Source organism: Bufo bufo, chromosome 2 (genome assembly GCF_905171765.1).
Source record: "Bufo bufo chromosome 2, aBufBuf1.1, whole genome shotgun sequence".
Taxonomy (NCBI): Eukaryota; Metazoa; Chordata; class Amphibia; order Anura; family Bufonidae; genus Bufo; species Bufo bufo.
The window spans coordinates 147,669,404-147,688,440 of NC_053390.1; the positions used below are offsets into that span (position 1 = coordinate 147,669,404).

Below are 19,037 nucleotides of genomic sequence, written 5' to 3' on the forward strand. Positions count from 1 at the left end.
GTGTCAACGTCAAACGGATCCGTCCCCATTGACTTGCATTGTAAATCAGGACGGATCAGTTTGGCTCCGCATGGCCAGGCGGACACCAAAACAACTTTTTCCTTCATGTCCGTGGATCCTCCAAAAACCAAGGAAAACCCACGGAAGAAAAAACGGACACGGATCCCGTTTTTGCAGACCGCAAAAAAAAAAAAACAGTCGTGTGCATGAGGCCTTACTATGTGAAATCCATGAGAAGAATGAGCATGTTTATTCCGCTTGCAGATTTTTTTTGCCCCAAACTGCAAATAAAAATCTGTGTTCATTTTTCAGAAGCATGTGAACTGGTCTTTATGTTGCTTGTTTTGTATTGATACAGAATTGGGGCCTTTCACTGGATGCAGAATCCATGTGCCATCATATAGCATGTGTGCATGAGCCTAGTCACATTTTCATGCAATCTGATTTATTTTATTTTATTTATAAATCTGTATGTATACTTCCCAACATTAGAACAAATGGTCTGATAAGGGATGCACGTCTAAGGCTACTTTCACACTAGCATTCGGGTGTCCGCTCGTGAGCTCCGTTTGAAGGGGCTCACGAGCGGCCCCGAACGCATCCGTCTGGCCCTAATGCATTCTCAATGGAGGCGGATCCACTGAGAATGCATCCGCCTGCCAGCGCTCAGCCTCCGCTCAGTGAGCGGACACCTGAACGCTGCTTGCAGCGTTCGGGTGTCCGCCTGGCCGTGCGGAGGCGAGCGGATCCGTCCAGACTTATAATGGAAGTCAATGGGGACGGACCCGCTTGAAGATGACACTATATGGCTCAATCTTCAAGCGAATCCATTCCCCATTGACTTTCAATGTAAAGTCTGAACGGATCCGCTCAGGCTACTTTCTGACTTAGACGGATCCGTTCTGAACGTCTGCATTATCGGAGCGGATCCGTCTGATGAAACATCAGACGGATCCGCTCCGAACGCTAGTGTGAAAGTAGCCTAATTAAAAATGCATTCAACCACCAAACAAAAAAATGCAGAACCATTGACAGCATTCTCTACATTCTGTCAAGTGCAAATAGGTGGACAATGACTGAAAGCGTCATGAGCTAGTTAGGGCTCATGCACACGACTATGTATTTTGCGGTCCGCAAAACACGGATCCACCAAAAATATGGATGACGTCCGGGTGCATTCCGTATTTTGCGGAACAGCTGGCCCCTAATAGAACAGTCCTACCCTTGTACATAATGCGGACAATAATAGGACATGTTTTATTTTTTTGGGGACAAAAACGGACATATGAAAACTGAATGCACACGGAGTAACTACAGTTTGTTTTTTGCAGACCCATTGAATGATTGAATGGTTCTGTATGTAGTCAAAAAAAAAAAAAAAAAACACAACAACAACAACAAGAACGGACATGGAAAGAATATATGTTCGTGTGCATGAGCCCTTAGGGCTTTTTCACACAAGCGGATGCCGTGCGTGTAATCCGCTGCGTAAATGACAGCCAAGCCCCGCACTGGAGAGCAGAGACACTGAGCATTAACATGATTGATAATGCTCCATGCCTCTTTGTGACCTTTTTACTACAAAATCACAGCGAGATAAAGTTGTCACTGTGATTTTGCAACAAAAAGATCAGAGAGGCACGGAGCATTATCAATCATGTAAACGTTCCCTGTCTCTGCCTGTCATTCACGCAGCGGATGACTCGCATGGCATACGCTCGTGTGAAAGAGCCCTTAGACTTAAACCACAGCAATGTTTTTTAATATACTAAACCTTACAATAACGAACAATAGTTCATATACCTCCTTTGCGACCAAACCGTGAATCCATTACTCTTTCAATTGTTTCAAACTCATCTTCCTCTGGTTGTGGGACATCTTCCCCACACACTTCCAACAAGTCATCAGAGTCAGTTTTCATTTCCTCATCTTCTTTGTAGCTTACATTTACTGTGGCCTGCCGCCTTGATCCTCTCTTATCAAAGTCCTCATCAGAGGAATCTGCCCCCATTTTCGACTGACCAGTACTTTTTTTCCCATTTTTAGCTTTAGACCTGAAATGAAAATAAATCACTTGGTAAACAAATAAATTGTATAATATAATGCGCATATCCAATACACCAGGTACATTTTTTATTTTTTTTATCTATTTTTTTAAGTACAGCTACAGTTCATCTAAAACAATCTTTTAAATAGACCTGTCTATTTAATGAAGTGACCCACCCCGGCTCCACTGAAATTGATAAATGACCACAGGATCTTTGGTGATCTAATTCCAGGTAATAGAACTGCAGGAAGTCAGTCATTGTGCCCATAGTATGAACACTAAAATGCAGCCACAAAAGACACAGCCGTTTGACAGTGCCTTATCAGAAGACTCTTGCACGAGACCAACCAACTACTGTCACACGTCTACTCACCAAGAAGATCAAGAGGAATACCATCATCCTCCCGCTGCAGCTAGTAGAAAACAGGGAATGCCAAGCTCGCATCTGGTAGACACCAATACTGCTTCACAAGTGTCATCTACCAAGCAATACCAATGTCGTCTACCAAGATGGGTCCAGTATTCAGAAGTTGGGGGTTATGTGTCCCTTTTTTGACTAGAGCAGCAGTTGGGAGTATACACCGATGCTCCATAATACTCTATAGGACTGACAGTCAAGCGCTGTACTCTAAATGTAATAACAGTGTGCATGCTCAACAGCTGCTCCATGCAAAAAGAAGTTATGGCACCCATGTTCTATGAATATCCCTTTAAATGGTGCTGTGTACTCTGCTGACAGTATCAAGTTCAGCTTAAAGTTTTCCGGGATTTTTTAACTAATGACCTATCCTCTGCGTATTTGATTAGTGGAAGCCAAAAACTTGGGACACCTGCTAATCAGCTGTTGGAGAAGGCACTGTTACTCGCAGTAGCGCCGCAGTCTACTTACAGCTTTGCCTGGGTCGTGCGAAATCACGTTCATTAGTCACAGGCTTAGGCGCAGCTCAGCCCCATTGAAGTGAATGGGGCTGAGCTGCGATACCAAGCACAGCGGCTGTACAATGTACGACTGCTTGTCGAGCTGAGAAAAGGCCGCGGTGCTACTGTGGGCACTGGTGCCTTATCAAACAGCTGATCGGCAGGGTTCCGAGGTGTCATCTGTATAAAAATCTCTGAAAACACCTTTAAGAAACATTTCTGAGATCAGAAGTCTATTAGGCATTTGCTACATGTGCAATTCTCTACATGTGACTTTCACCAAAAGTCAAAGGGAATTACCATACTTCACGTGCTCTATGGATAATGAAAGTGACTCCATAACACTGAATATAAAGCTGTACGTGACTCAAATCAGGGATGTATTTTTTGTCATTTGATCTATAAACAGATTTCCACTTTCCAGAAGAATCAGAGCATTTAATAATGGACATTATGACACTTAAACGCCTATCCAACAGGGAGAAAAAAAAAAAAAAAAAAAAGATTTTTGTATAACTTACCAGTAAAATCTCTTTCTCGCTCTTCATTGGGGGACACAGGAACCGTGGGTATAGCTATGTCCTCTAGGAGGCGTTGACACTAGTAGAAGCTGTTAGCTCCTCCCCTGGCAGCTATACCCCCTCCAGCCTGGAGAGAGAGCTTCAGTTTGTGTACAAGCAGCAGGAGAAGCAAGCCAACCAAAGAAAAAACACAGAACACCAACCATTCCAAAAGACCCAACGGGGTTCAAACCAGCAATAGCCACAACTGTGGTCGAACAACAATACTGGGTGGGTGCTGTGTCCCCCAATGAAGAGCGAGAAAGAGATTTTACTGGTAAGTTATACAAAAATCTCCTTTTCTCGCCTATATTCATTGGGGGCCACAGGAACCGTGGAACGTCCGAAAGCAGTCCACAGGGAGGGAAAAAAACCACAGACCCATGGAAGCAAGCATCCCTGCAGGCATCTAAGAACTGTCGCCTGGAAGACCACGAGGCCCAAGGCAGCGACCGTGGATGCATAAGTATGCACCTGGTAAACCTTTGTGAACGTGTGTAGGAGGACCCGTAGCCACCTTACACAACTGTGCAGTCGAAACGCGATTCCTCCCAGCCCAAGAAAGCACCCACCGCTCTGGCGGAGTGAGCCGTGACACCCTGCTCCGGGCGCGGTATGCCTCAGCTCTTGCAGGCCAAACCTAACGTCCATTCGCCACCTCGGAAGCCGCCAATCCCTAGCGAGAACCCTGCGAAGACAAAAAGGGTGTTCGTACACCAGAAGGGACTGTAGACTGCCAATAATGATCAGAGCTCTGACAACGTCCAATAATGTAACTCCCTTCCGTAGGGAGTGAAGGAGAGGGACAGTGAAGGAAGGACAATTTATTCATTGATATGGAAGTCAGAGACCACCTTTGGGAGAAGAAGGAATGGGCCAGAGAACCACCTTATTCTTGTAAAGAACCAGGAAGGGTTTTCTGCAAGAGAGCGCCCCCCAACTCAGACGCCTGTCTGATGGATGTGATAGCCACAAGAAACGACTACCTTCTAGAACAGGAGCTGGAGTGAGATCTCCCGCAAGGGCTCAAAAGGGAGAAGACTGGAACGCTGAGAGAACTAATTCAGATCCCAAGGCGGTAAAGGACGGTACGGAGGAACCGTATGTGCCACTCCCAAAGGAAGGTTGTCATGGCACCAGAGAACTAGAGGATGGTGGAAGCTGCCCAAGGACAGAAGCGCCAACACCTGACCCATCAAGGTACTAAGGCCTAAACCAAGGTCCAACCCTGATTAAGAAGGATAGGACCGTGGGGAGAGAAAACAGAGTGAGGGGGATGTCCCGGCTGTCACAGAAGCCCAGGAAGGACCTCCAGGTCCTATAATAGATCCTGGGCAATGCAGGCTTCCAGGCCTGAGTCATAGTGCTGATGACGTCCGCTAAACACAGTCTCCTCGTCAGAATGGCGGTAACAGTCACGCCGTCAGCAAAATGCTGATGTAAGAATGCACCTTGGGAAGAAGGTCGTCTGAGTGGCAGTGACCAAGGGACATCTCCTAGAAGGAGAACGAGGTCGGCGTACCACGCGCGACGGGGCCAATCCGGAGCGACTAGGATTTGTCGGAATGCCCTCCATCATGATCTCCCGTAGAACCCTGGGTAGGAAGGGAAAAAAACGTATGGAGGGAGAACTCCCGCTAAGGAGATATGAGGGCGTCCCCGCCACATGCTTCCGGAACTCTTGCTTGGGAGAGAAAGGTGGAAGCCTTCGTGCAGATACCGTAGCACACCCGGACCAACGGAGGTGCCCCGGTAGAAGGAGGGATGTGGAGGCGCCACAGCCTACCAATCTGGACCGGGTCTTGTGCATACCGCACACCAATAAATAAAACGCTCCAGGCAGCCTTGTGTGTCCTCAGTAAGACATAAGTTGTGGCCTTGTTACTGCCCGCACTAGTTAACCCTTGGAAACTATGCCAAGGGGGAGGGAGGGGGTTAATACTTACCTAGTCCCGTGTACTCATCTCATCTTCTGTCTTGCCGCCATCTTCACCCTTCCTCTGGTCCAGCAGGGTCACCCCTTCAGCTACTGGCACCGTAGTGGCAGGACGCTGGAGAAGGGGGGCTTGGATGGGTGACCCCTTGGCTGGCAGGATGCAGGGAGCGAGGCTGCCCTGGTCCACCTTGTCTTCTGTGGGGGAGGCAGCAGTGCGGATAACCGGCACTGGCGCAACTCGACAGTTGCGGGAGAACAGGGAGGCGAGGCGGCCACTGTTTTCCCATCTGAAAAAGGAAAAAATAAACTAAAAAAAATAATAATAATAATCGGGTCTTGCCTCCTATTGACACTAGAAAAAACTGAAGCTCTCTCCAGGCTGGAGGGGGTATAGCTGCCAGGGGAGGAGCTAACAGCTTTTACTACTGTCAACGCCTCCTAGAGGACATAGCTATACCCAGGGTTCCTGTGTCCCCCAATGAATATGGGCGAGAAATATTTATGTCCGCTTCATCCATGTGCTGATGTATTTTCATTAGGATGAAAGTGAATCACACAATAGAAGATTTTTCACATTTCTTAAAGCAGATGCTACTAATGTCTGCATGGTAGCCCTGAAGGTGACCACTGCAGAAATTACTTAACGTTAAAAGAAGACCAACATTAGAGTCTAGCCCTTACCTGTTTTGAGATTTCTTGTTTTTTACTTTATGGCTCGGTTCATAATCAGATTCGCTGTCCCTACTGCTGCTTTTCTGTCTATCCCCCCCTGTGTCGGAATCTGAACTGGAACTGGCCGATGATGAGGAACTACCAGAACCTGAGCTGGACATCTGCCAATCTTCACTGGATATATTGAGAGGGTGGAAATTATGAAAAGTTACAACATGCATGCTTGCCTCACAAACAAAACCCTACAACATGGGAGCATCACCCCACTGATAAGCCCCACCCTTTAAATGTCTTCATCTGCCATTTGAAACAAAACGAAACACAATTAAAACCCACATACAGTATCTACAGCATTAGTTCTGAAAATCAACAAACATTATAAACCAACATATTTTTACTTTTCTATCACAAAAGAATGGCACATAACGGAATCACATACTATATACTGAGAAGCAGAACAAGACATACACTGCAAGAAGCCGCTACAATATTATCCGGAGTAATGCAAGCACAATCGGTGGTTAGGACTGGCAGAACAAAGACTGGGACAGAGAAGCTGCAATACCAGAGAAATACATAAGCAAGAAACTTGAGACAAGCACCAGACATCCACTAAGAGACAAAGTCAACTGCCTCCCTCCATCCAATTACTCCCATAATGGTGGAAAGATTCATTTGATCAACATAAGGCAAGTCAGCATCTAGCCAACTGGAAAGGTATGGACACAGGGTAAGGATAAACAAGTACTAAATTCGGAGGTGACCAAACTCCTTGGAAAAAGCAATGAAAATAACACCAGCACCAAGAAGCATTGAAACGACAGACAAGGCATTGGCACACATGCACTATAGGAGCAAGAGCTCATCGCAGAACACAAAACTTACTCTTTGGGTTGCTTCTTTTTATTATCACTTGAGGAATTCTCATCCGAGTCTTCATCACTGCTGGAGGATTCCTGGAAGGAAACAAAATAAAAAAATTAGGCCTCATGCACACAGCTGTGGCCGTATTGCAGCCCGCAATGGGTCCGCAATCCGGAGCTGCGGTGCGGAACGAAGCACGGAAGCACTACAGAGTGCTTCTAATGCATTTCTGTCCGTGCCTTCGCACCGCAAAGAAATACAACATGTTCTATCCTTTTGCGGTGCGGACGGAGATTAGAATTTTTTTTATATTTGCGCTTTTTTCTATTTTTAAAGTCTTTTTATTTTATTTACATTTTTTAGTCCCCTTAGGGTGCTGCCACTTTCAGGTCTTATGATGCAGTTTCTGAAGTCAAAATCAGGCATAACAGGAGAGGAAACTATTAAAGGGGTTGTCTCACTTCAGCCAATAGCATTTATTATGTAGATAAGGTTAATACAAGCCATTTACTAATGTACTGTGATTATCCATATTGCTTCTTTTGCTGGCTTGATTCATTTTTCAATGACATTATACACTGCTCGTTTCCATGGTTATGACCATCCTGTAATTCAGGAGTGGTTGCCCTTGCACACTATAGGAAAAAGCACCAGCCTCTATGGTGGCCAGAACCATGGGAGCATGCATAGGCACGCACACGCAGCAGCTCCCTTACCAGACACCTCATACCTAGTTTTGAACCAAAAGAACCAAATATGTGGCTACACCCATAGGGAACTTCAACACGTGATCCTCTGACTGCTTATTCAATAGTAACCCAATTGCAATCTACAGGAAATTTACTAGCTGCTTATTAAGCCCTGCAGCAGGCAGAGCTTGACAGGCAGTTTCCTATGGCAGGCCTGAGTGCCTGCACAAGGCCCAGGAAAGCCATAGTAACTGAGTGGAACCCCACAATTTTATCACGGGGTACTGAACAGAGGACAAACAGAACTTCCTCCCTCTGACTAACTGCTCAGATGCCAGTCACACAATAATCAATTAGCTGCAGCTTGCAACCAGTGTCTGTGATATAAAGGTGTAGCACACACTAAGGGCCCATGCACATGAGAGTAATAGCTCAGTGCCGGATTGCGGACTGTATGCGCACTAGGGATCGACCGATTATCGGTTTGGCCGATATTATCGGCCGATATTGAGGATTTTGAACGTTATCGGTATCGGCATCAATTTTGCAGATATACCGATAACGTATGGGGAACACAGAACGCGCTGCTGACAGCGCGTTCTGTGTTCCCTCCGCAGCACAGGGGAGAAGGAAGCAGTGTCTCCTCCCCCTCTGCTGCTGCTGCCGCCAATGAGGGGATAGAACATAAGAGGAGGGGAGGGGCTGTGGCCGCTGCGCCACCAATGAAGATAAGCCTTTCATTCATTCATATATACACAGGAGGCGGGAGCTGGCTGCAGAATCACATAGCCGGCTCCCGACCTCTATGAGCAATAGCTGCGGTCCGCGGTAGTTAACTCCTCAGGTGCCGCGGATCGCAGCTACCGCTGATAGAGGTCGGGAGCCGGCTATGTGATTCTGCAGCCAGCTCCCGCCTCCTGTATATGAATGATCAATAGACTTATCTTCATTGGTGGCGCAGTGCGCCCCCCCCAAGCCCCCCAGTATTAATCATTGGTGGCGCAGTGCGCCCCCCATCCCAATCCCGGCCAATAGTAAAAACATTGGTGGCGCAGTGCGCCCCCCCCCCCCCCCACCCAGTATTAATCATTGGTGGCAGTGGCCACAGGATCCCCTCTCCCCTGCTCCTCCGATCGGAGCCCCAGCTGTGTAAGCCTGGGGCTCCGATCGGTTACCATGGCAGCCAGGACGCTATTGAAGCCCTGGCTGCCATGTTCAGCTCCATGCTGCTGTGTGCACAAAGCACAGAGCAGCAGGGACAGTGTGAGATCCTATTCACCCTGATAGAGATCTATCAGGGTGAATAGGACAAAGGTTCTAGTCCCTAAGGGGGTTAAAAGTTAGTAAAAAACACAAAAATATTAAGTATAAATGAAAAAGATTTATAAAAAAAAATACACATTAACAATAAACAAAAAAAATACACATTAACAATAAACATATTAATTTTCAGCAGATTTGTGTAGGAATTTTTTTTTTTCTCAAAAATGAAAATTCCCAGAATATCGGTATAAATTACCGGCTATCGGCCTGAAAGTTCACAAATTATCGGTATCGGCCCTAAAAAATCAATATCGGTCGATCCCTAATGCGCACACAGTGACTTTAATGGGGCCACATCTGCTAGACACGACTGAAGATTGGACTTTATCATCGTTTGTAAACGGCATGTACACAGACTGTACCCGCGGATTGCAGACCGCAATTTATGGTCCACAGGCATGGGGCACACATGTTCGTGCGAATTAGTCTTAAGGGTCAGCACAAGATTAGCAAAGCATAACTGCCTTTATAAAAAAATAATAATAAAAAAAACAAAAAAAGCACCACACCATCAAACTGAATGGGGCGGTGTAAATCAAAAGTTAGTTTACTTAAGAATTCTCTTAGTGAAGCATTGCTTCAAGTGGAAAACTTCTCAAATACGGAACCACAAAGACATATGCAGTCTGGATGCTTACATGCGATCTCATACATTGCCCTTTCATGTGTATGAGGCCTTATGGCAATACATTTTCTACAGGAATGTGTCTGGTTAGAGCTAGATTTGAGGAGTGTCTGCAGCAATGACAGGGTAAATAAGCGGTGATGTTTGCCCAATGTGTAGACACAGGTAAAACTTCTACATTTTGGAAAGCAGACATTATCTTTATCAACACAATATAATATACATGCCTCATCTGAGCCGCTGTTCGAAGACGCTGGGGGCCTCTGCTGCAATTGCTGCTGTTGTTGCAGTTGCTGTTTTCTCAACATTGCAGATCTCTGTACAGCTAAAATGCTGGGATTGGATTTCCAGAACTGCAAAAAGGAATGCGAAAAAAACATCAATATAAGTATCTAATAATCCATACTTAAAAAGGCAACCACTGTGTGCCACAGTGTTGTAGAAAGTTACAGGAGATTAATGCATGGCTTTAGACTATCTTCCTATTCCACATCACACTTACCTCTGCTCCATCCATTCTCAGTGGCTTTGATGGCACAACTTTCTTTTCTTTTGAGGTGTCAGACTCTGATTCCGATTGGCTGCCTGATTCTGATCCGCTATCTGAGTCACTGCTTCCAGATCGACTACTGCTTCCATCACTGCTGCTCCCTGAACTAGAACCAGATCCCGACCCAGAATCATCATCTGATCGGCTATTGAGAAAGGAAAGAATATATAAAACAACCTAAGCTTTGCATCAAAGAAGAGACTATCAATGGCAGTAGGGTTGTCACGATACCAAAATTTTGATTACATTGCGATACCATAAAAAAAGTATTACGATACACGATACCATGCAAAAAAAAAAAAAACACCACCAAAAAGGCCGTGTGCAATCCGCATTTTATGGAACATCCTGCCCATAATTGAACAGTCCTGTCCTATTTTTCGGGGGGACAAGGTGACTAAAAAGAAAATGTTGAATCACGCGTTTGTTTTTTTTTCCCACCACATAGGAGATTTATTTTATTTTTTTATAATTTAATGGTTTGGAATTTTGGGACGTGGCAATATGTAAAGTTTATTCATTGTTTATATATTTTATATGTAAAATTGGGAAAGGGGGTGATTTATACTTAATATTTTGGTGTTTTTTTTTTTTTACTTTTTATTTAATAACCATTTCCCCCTCTATGAGGGTGAATAGGATTTCACACTTCCCCTGCTGCCCTGTGCCTAGTACACACAGCAGCAGGGAGATTACCATGGAGGGCTTCAGTAGCGTCCTGGCTGCCATGGTAACCGATCGGAATCCGAGGATTACCGGATTACACTGCTGGGGCTCCGATCACAACTGCCACTGTACCACCAATGATGAGGAGAGGACCCTGTGGCTACTGCCACCAATGATTTTAATATTAAGAGGGGGGGCGCTTTGCGCTACCAATGTTTTTAATACTGTTAAGATAATTAACGTTTAATTATGTTCATTGGTGGCGCAGTGGCCACAGTCCCTCCCCTCCTCCGCACCATCTCCTCATTGGTGGCAGTGGCACAGGGGGAGGGATAGACTGCTTCCTTGTCCCCTGTGCTGCTGAGGGAACATGGTGTGCGCTGAGAGCAGCGTGTGCCATGTTCTGTAATACTTGGCTGCGCAGTAGTATAGGCAGCCTAGTATCGGTAAAAGGCAAATCCCGTTATCGAATCGATACCGGTACAAACCTAAATGGCAGTGCCAGAAAGCAGCATAGGAAATAACTGCAGGACAATAGTTATTGAAAGATAGAACTGTTGGTATTTTATATTTATTTGCGTTACCAGTGTTGCCTGCTTTTAGGCCTCATCTACACGTCCTTCGCTTCAGTCCACATTTTTTGCAACGGATGCAGACCCATTCATTTCCGCATCCTTATGTCCTTTCTGCAGCCCCCCCAAAAAATGATAGAACATGTGCTATTCTTTCCTGTTTAGTGGAAAAGAATAGACATTTGTAACATACTGCGGGATCGGCGGAATGGAAAATGTAGGATGCACACAGCCGGTAGCCACGTTTTGCAGACCACAAAAACAGATACGGTCATGTGCATGAGGCATGAAGCGCTGCTCCTTAAAGAGACCCTCCCCGCTGAATGAAGAGGTTGCAGCTCTTCATGAGCACTTAGGCCTCTTCCTAGGACTGTGATGGCTAACTTTCAGCGCTCCAGCTGTGGTAAAACTACGACTCCCATGATGCCTCCTTGCTTGTCTGTTCTCAGAACTCCATAGAAATGAATGGAGCATGCTGGGAGTCGTAGTCTTACCACAGCTGCAGTGCCGGAGGTTAGCCATCACTGTCCTAGGACATGCCATGTTCAGCAGTCTAGAAACAGCCCAGGAGGTTAGGAGCGTGCGTATACTTATTTATATTACTCACATATATAGCGCTTTACAGGCATTATCACTCGCAGTCTAAATTGCCAGTAAGTCTCTGCAGTGTGGACAGGAACCCAAGCAAACACGGGGAGAATATACAGACTCCATGCAGATGTTGTCCTTGATCTGATTTGAACTTAGGACCCCAGCGCTCAGCCTCCATGCTGCCAGTATGTGAGGCTCATTATTGTACTAATCTAGTCTAACCTTTTATCTGCCGATCACTGCCTGAGAGAAAGCCTTTATTCGCTATACGTCAGAGCAGATTATCTGCAGAGATTTTCCATTTTGCAACGGTCACAAAACGACAGTCTGACATCTATAAATACCGCTGATGTAACAAAGTAAACCTCACCTTGAGTTTGCACCGCCATTGCTTTCCTCATCACTCTTCCCGTTCATTGTCAAATGCTCTCAGGTTAAAATCTAATTCAAGATGGGCGAGCTGTTAATACTTCAACATTAAGCTTCCGATTCTTTAAAACACTAACAAAACGTGGCCTGAAAAGAGAAGAAAAAGACATTAGTAAATCACCACAACAGTAAATATACAGCAAAGGGCACATGGCTGCAAAAATGCAGGAAACACTTTTAAAGGGGTTATCCTGCCATATATTGAGGACCTATCGTTAGGATAGGTCATCAATATCTGATTGGCGGGGGTCCGACATCTGACTGAAGAGGATGGGGCGCTCCATCCTGTTCATTACACTGCCCGTCGTCTCGGCGGTGCAGTGTAATGAAGAAGAAGCAGCTCTCCACTTTAGATCAGCCCAAGGCTAGGTTCACATCGGTTTTAGAGGTTGTGTTGGGGGCTCCAGTCACTGAGAAATACCCAAGGGTACACCATTATATAGTCAATGGGGTGCACTGGGCGCTACTGGGGTCCGGCACACTCGGATCTGGTGCTTCCATATTATTATATTTTTTCATTTTTATGTTCCAATACTGGAATAAAAAAACAGAAAATGCGCTGTAGCTGTGACCCCACCCCAAGAAGTTTATTCAACCAGTCCGGTCGCAGGACCTTGGGGCATAAGTCAGGTCCCACAGAGGTCTAGGGGTGCAACATGATGGCTCCAGACGACTGGGAGGTCACAATGCCTCAGCGGGTCCATGGGCAGGGGAGCATGAATCTATAGTGGGCAGCACTGTACACATACACACGACACGTCCATGGGCAGACATGGGACCTGCAGCTATCAGAGGCGGAGGGCGTATTCTGTAGATATGCCAGAAATGTCTGAGATGAGAATAGACATTTATTTCGATGCTATGGAAACTTGACACCCCCACACCCCAAGTACCAATATCGGGACAGATCCGCTTTAATAACCTATTTCTGCTTCGGTCGTTGACCTGGCAGACGACCTAATATTTATCACTAATATTATCACTAATAATACAGGGAAAGGACGACTCAGGCATACGTCACCTTTACCTTTCTTCAGGACTGAGAAGGAGATAAATGCACCCTAGTAATGTCACATCTGCAGGCGCACTCAGAGGGCATTACTAGAGCTGCCGTCGGGGCAGACCGTGCGTGACATGCAAATACACATCTATTTCCGGATTCAAAAGGCAGTGAACGTCTAGCGAAGTAAAGACATAGATATAGGTACAATCATCTTGTGTGCTCCGAAGGAATAATCACGTATGGAAATGGCCGACACTACAGGACATAAAGGGGCACTCTGCATTTAAAGGGACGTCCAAATTAAATAAAATTCCCTTGCGGCAACAGTAAGGGTCCATTCACGCGTCCGTTTTTTCTTTCCTGATCTGTTTCTTTCCTGATCAATGTGTGCTGTCCATTTCCGTTGTTCCGTTCCGCATGTCCGTTTAAATATAAAACATGTCCCATTCTTTTCCGCAAAATTCGGATCCTGGTACAATACAAAGTCAATGGATCCGCAAAAAACAGAAGACATTCGGATGTCATTACGTATGTCATCCGTTTTATGCGGATTCCGTTCCTGGAAATTACTTTTTAATTTTATTTTTTTTTCAAAGAAATCCAAACAACTTAAGGCTACTTTCACACTTGCGTTCGGAGCTGATCCGTCTGATGTTTCATCAGACGGATCCGCTCCGATAATGCAGACATTCGCATCCGTTCAGAATGGATGCGTCTGCATTAAAACTTAGAAAATTTTCTAAGTGTGAAAGTTGTCTGAGCGGATCCGTTCAGATTTACATTGAAAGTCAATGGGGAACGGATCCGCTTGAAGATTGAGCCATATGGTGTCATCTTCAAGCGGATCCGTCCCCATTGACTTACATTATAAGTCTGGACGGATCCGCTCGCCTCCGCACGGCCAGGCGGACACCCGAACGCTGCAAGCAGCGTTCAGGTGTCCGCTCACTGAGCGGAGCGGAGGCTGAACGCTGGCAGGCGGATGCATTCTCAGTGGATCCGCCTCCACTGAGAATGCATTGGGGCCAGACGGATGCGTTCGGGGCCGCTCGTGAGCCCCTTCAAACGGTGCGCACGAGCGGACACCCGAACGCTAGTGTGAAAGTAGCCTTATTTGCTTATTGAAATTTATACATGTTTCCGTTTTTTGCGGATCCGCAAAAAACGGATGACATACGGAAACATTTTCAGGAACGGATCCGCAAAAAACGGACCGAAAATCGGGATATAGAAAAATACTGACGTGTGAATGTAGCCTAAGGCTACATTCACACGTCCGCAATGTGTTTTGCGGATACACGGAGTCACGGATCCGCAAAACACGGAAAGCGGCAATGTGCGTTCCGCATTTTGCGGACCGCACATTGCCGACATAATAGAATATGCCTGTTCTTGTCCGCAATTGCGGACAAGAATAGGACATGTTCTATTTTTTTTCGGAAACGGAAGCACGGATGCGGAAGTGCGGATCCGCAAATGTAGATGCGGACAGCACATTCCGTCCCCATAGAGAATGAATGGGTCCGCACCCTTTCCGCAAAATTGCGGAAAGGATGCGGACACATTTTGCGGACGTGTGAATGGAGCCTAAAAGTGATACGTCTGCGTTTTCCTTTCCGGTTTTGAGATCCGGCTACGGACACAACAGGGCGGGGTGCACCAGAATGCATTCCATGACGTTTTGTAGCCTTCCCATGCCGAAAGTGAAAGTCAAAAGGTTCCTGATCCGTTTTTTTCATGTCGGCCAGCACCCATCGACAATGGTTTTAGTGCCGGATCGGGTAAGTTTATTTTCGATATCATACGTTCTAAACAGATGCGTTTTGAGATCCCATGCCGGAACTCCATAGCCATAGAAAGACAAGCAAGTGATACCAGTTAACCCCTCCCAATTCCAGCACTGCGCTCTGGTCGTTCAGCGCCACCGTCCCATACGCAGCAGGTCATTGTGCAGACGTTCCCTGGCCTCAGCGGTATACGGCATATGACTGTGATGCAAGTGATTGGCGGCAGTGGTGACGTGGTATGTATGAGACGTCACCACTGCACCAAGGTGAACAAACCACAGCAACCAGAGAGCGACGCTGAAAGCGGCAGGCGAGGAACATGGTAGAAATCACATCTTTTGGGTTCTACTTGGACAACCATTTTAAGGCTAGCTTCACACTAGCGGCAAGGAACTCCGGCAGTCTGTTCTGGCGGGTGAACAGCCTGTCGGATCCGTGCTGCCGCTAGTGCACGTGTGCCCCCAGACTACCGCTCCAGCCCCATTGACTATGATGGGGGCGGGGCGGAGTTCCGGCAGCAGCACGGCAAACATGCCGAGAGGCAGCCGGAATAAAACTACGACATGTCACAGCCATGTCCGAGCCTCAAATTTACTCGGTCACTTATATTTGTTTTACTTAAACCGTGAACCTGCAAAATACGGGCACCGGCGGGGTGCACCTGGCATCGTGGTGCGGACCCGCTGACCTATCTTTTGTGGTGTGGAGGCACAGACCCAGTACTGTCAATACAGTATTATACAGCAGGGTTCTGTCAGGTCCAGTACATGTCACTGTCATACATGGTACAGCAGGACAGACTGGCGGTTCTGTCAGGTCCAGTACATGTCACTGTCATACATGGTACAGCAGGACAGACTGGCGGTTCTGTCAGGTCCAGTACATGTCACTGTCATACATGGTACAGCCGGATAGACTGGCGGTTCTGTCAGGTCCAGAACAGCAGGACAGGCTGGAGGTTCCGTCAGGTCCGGTACATGTCACTGTCACACATGGTACAGCAGGATAGACGGGCGGTTCTGTCAGGTCTGGTACATGTCACTGTCACACATGGTACAGCAGGATAGACGGGAGGTTCTGTCAGGTCCGGTACATGTCACTGTCACACATGGTACAGCAGGACAGGCTGGAGGTTCCGTCAGGTCCAGTACATGTCACACATGGTACAGCAGAATAGACTGGCGGTTGTCAGGTCCAGTACATGTCACTGTCATACATGGTACAGCAGGACAGGCTGGCGGTTCCGCCAGGTCCAGTACAGCAGGACAGGCTGGCGGTTCCGCCAGGTCCAGTACAGCAGGACAGGCTGGCGGTTCCGCCAGGTCCAGTACAGCAGGACAGGCTGGCGGTTCCGCCAGGTCCAGTACATGTCACTGTCATACATGGTACAGCCGGATAGACTGGCGGTTCTGTCAGGTCCAGAACAGCAGGACAGGCTGGAGGTTCCGTCAGGTCCGGTACATGTCACTGTCACACATGGTACAGCAGGATAGACGGGAGGTTCTGCCAGTTCCAGTACAGCAGGACAGGCTGGAGGTTCTGTCAGGTCTAGTACAGTAGGATAGACGGGAGGTTCTGTCAGGTCCGGTACATGTCACTGTCACACATGGTACAGCAGGACAGGCTGGAGGTTCCGTCAGGTCCAGTACAGCAGGACAGGCTGGCGGTTCCGCCAGGTCCAGTACATGTCACTGTCATACATGGTACAGCCGGATAGACTGGCGGTTCTGTCAGGTCCAGAACAGCAGGACAGGCTGGAGGTTCCGTCAGGTCCGGTACATGTCACTGTCACACATGGTACAGCAGAATAGACTGGCGGTTGTCAGGTCCAGTACAGCAGGATAGACGGGAGGTTCTGTCAGGTCCGGTACATGTCACTGTCACACATGGTACAGCAGGACAGGCTGGAGGTTCCGTCAGGTCCAGTACAGCAGGACAGGCTGGCGGTTCCGCCAGGTCCAGTACATGTCACTGTCATACATGGTACAGCCGGATAGACTGGCGGTTCTGTCAGGTCCAGAACAGCAGGACAGGCTGGAGGTTCCGTCAGGTCCGGTACATGTCACTGTCACACATGGTACAGCAGGATAGACGGGAGGTTCTGCCAGTTCCAGTACAGTAGGATAGACGGGAGGTTCTGTCAGGTCCGGTACATGTCACTGTCATACATGGTACAGCAGGACAGGCTGGAGGTTCCGTCAGGTCCAGTACATGTCACACATGGTACAGCAGAATAGACTGGCGGTTGTCAGGTCCAGTACAGCAGGATAGACGGGAGGTTCCGTGAGGTCCAGTACATGTCACTGTCATACATGGTACAGCAGGACAGACTGGCGGTTCTGCCAGGTCCAGTACAGCAGGACAGACTGGCGGTTCTGCCAGGTCCAGTACATGTCACACCGTACAGTCATGGAGGTCACACAAGGCTGCGGAGGTGTCCAGGACATGGCGCACGGATTGCACAACCATGAGGCGGGCAGCCCGGCACTCTAGGCCCCAGGACTCCAGCCGCCCGCATTCCGGTGTGCTGGGAGAAGTCATTCCCCCGAGGCCTACCCCACTGTCCGCACCGGAGCCGCGCTCTTACCTCACAAGCCTCCAGTCACTGACCGCCGCGGGGGGACATAGGCCGCTACGTGCGCGCTGCCCTGCGGCCTCCTTCCGGATCTCCCTCCAATCCCCGCTCAAGGAGAGTTACCGTGCTTTTGTTTACAGGACGCCTGAGCGGGCCGGCCTCGCGCCGCTGCCACCAACACTCGGCGGGTTTTCACCGAATAAAAGGACGAGAGGACGGTCGAGGTTACCGCAGATTCTACGCCGGTTCGCTCCCACCTTCTTCTTATCTCCTGGCAGCCGCCATGACGCCGCCGAGCTCCTCCGAAACTCACGATGGATGGAAACCCCAGGCGTGACGTCACGGTAAAGCCTAGAATGTATTGGCTTCTTTGAGGGCATGACGTCATGAGATCATGTGACTGCTTTTTCCCGCCCCATACAAGAGCTGTGGGTGTTTTCACACGCAGGGACTAAAAATCCGTTCCAGTCACTTGAACAGGGCAGCAGGCGCATGGATTTCTGCAAGCCACATTAAGGGCTCTTTCACACCTGCGTTATTGTCTTCCGGCATAGAGTTCCGTCGTCGGGGCTCTATGCCGGAAGAATCCTGATCAGGATTATCCCAGTGCATTTTGAATGGAGTGAAATCCGTTCAGGATGCATCAGGATGTCTTCAGTTCCGGAACGGAACGTTTTTTGGCCGGAGAAAATACCGCAGCATGCTGCGCTTTTTGCTCCGGCCAAAAATCCTGAACACTTGCCGCAAGGCCGGATCCGGAATTAATGCCCATTGAAAGGCATTAATCCGGATCCGGCCTTAAGCTAAACGTCGTTTCGGCGCATTACCGGATCCGAAGTTTAGCTTTTTCTGAATGGTTACCATGGCTGCCAGGAGGCTAAAGTCCTGTTTGCCATGGTAAAGTGTAGTGGGGAGCGGGGGGAGCAGTATACTTACCGTCCGTGCTCCCGGGGGGCTTCAGAGTGACGTCAGGGCGCCTCACGCGCATGGATGACGTGATCGCATGGATCACGTCATCCATGCGCATGGGGCGCTCTGACATCATTCTGGAGCGCCCCGGGAGCCGCACGGACGGTAAGTATACTGCTCCCCCGCTCCCCACTACTACTATGGCAGCCAGGACTTTAATAGCGTCCTGGCTGCCATAGTAACACTGAACGCATTTTGAAGACGGATCAGTCTTCAAATGCTTTCAGTTCACTTGCGTTGTTACGGATCCGGCGGGCACCT

The 19,037-nt window shown here is 47.9% G+C and overlaps 1 protein-coding gene across 2 annotated transcripts in view; it reads right to left on the reverse strand.

Moving 5' to 3' along the window:
• Positions 1 to 18,146, reverse strand: part of CHD1 (chromodomain helicase DNA binding protein 1) — a 151,633-nt gene extending 133,487 nt beyond the window's left edge. Inside the window, exons 1-7 of one of the 2 annotated variants that reach the window (XM_040421579.1) lie at positions 18,037 to 18,146; positions 12,384 to 12,529; positions 10,137 to 10,329; positions 9,862 to 9,987; positions 7,019 to 7,089; positions 6,143 to 6,307; positions 1,804 to 2,054 (exon numbers count right to left, since the gene is read on the reverse strand). In XM_040421579.1, coding sequence (XP_040277513.1) covers positions 1,804 to 2,054; positions 6,143 to 6,307; positions 7,019 to 7,089; positions 9,862 to 9,987; positions 10,137 to 10,329; positions 12,384 to 12,430 — 853 coding nt within the window. In that variant the 5' untranslated portion in view covers positions 12,431 to 12,529; positions 18,037 to 18,146. Of the gene's footprint in view, positions 1 to 1,803; positions 2,055 to 6,142; positions 6,308 to 7,018; positions 7,090 to 9,861; positions 9,988 to 10,136; positions 10,330 to 12,383; positions 12,530 to 17,819 lie in introns of both variants that reach the window. The other variant, XM_040421578.1, reaches the window with a different exon arrangement.
• Between the last annotated feature and the right edge of the window lie 891 nt (positions 18,147 to 19,037).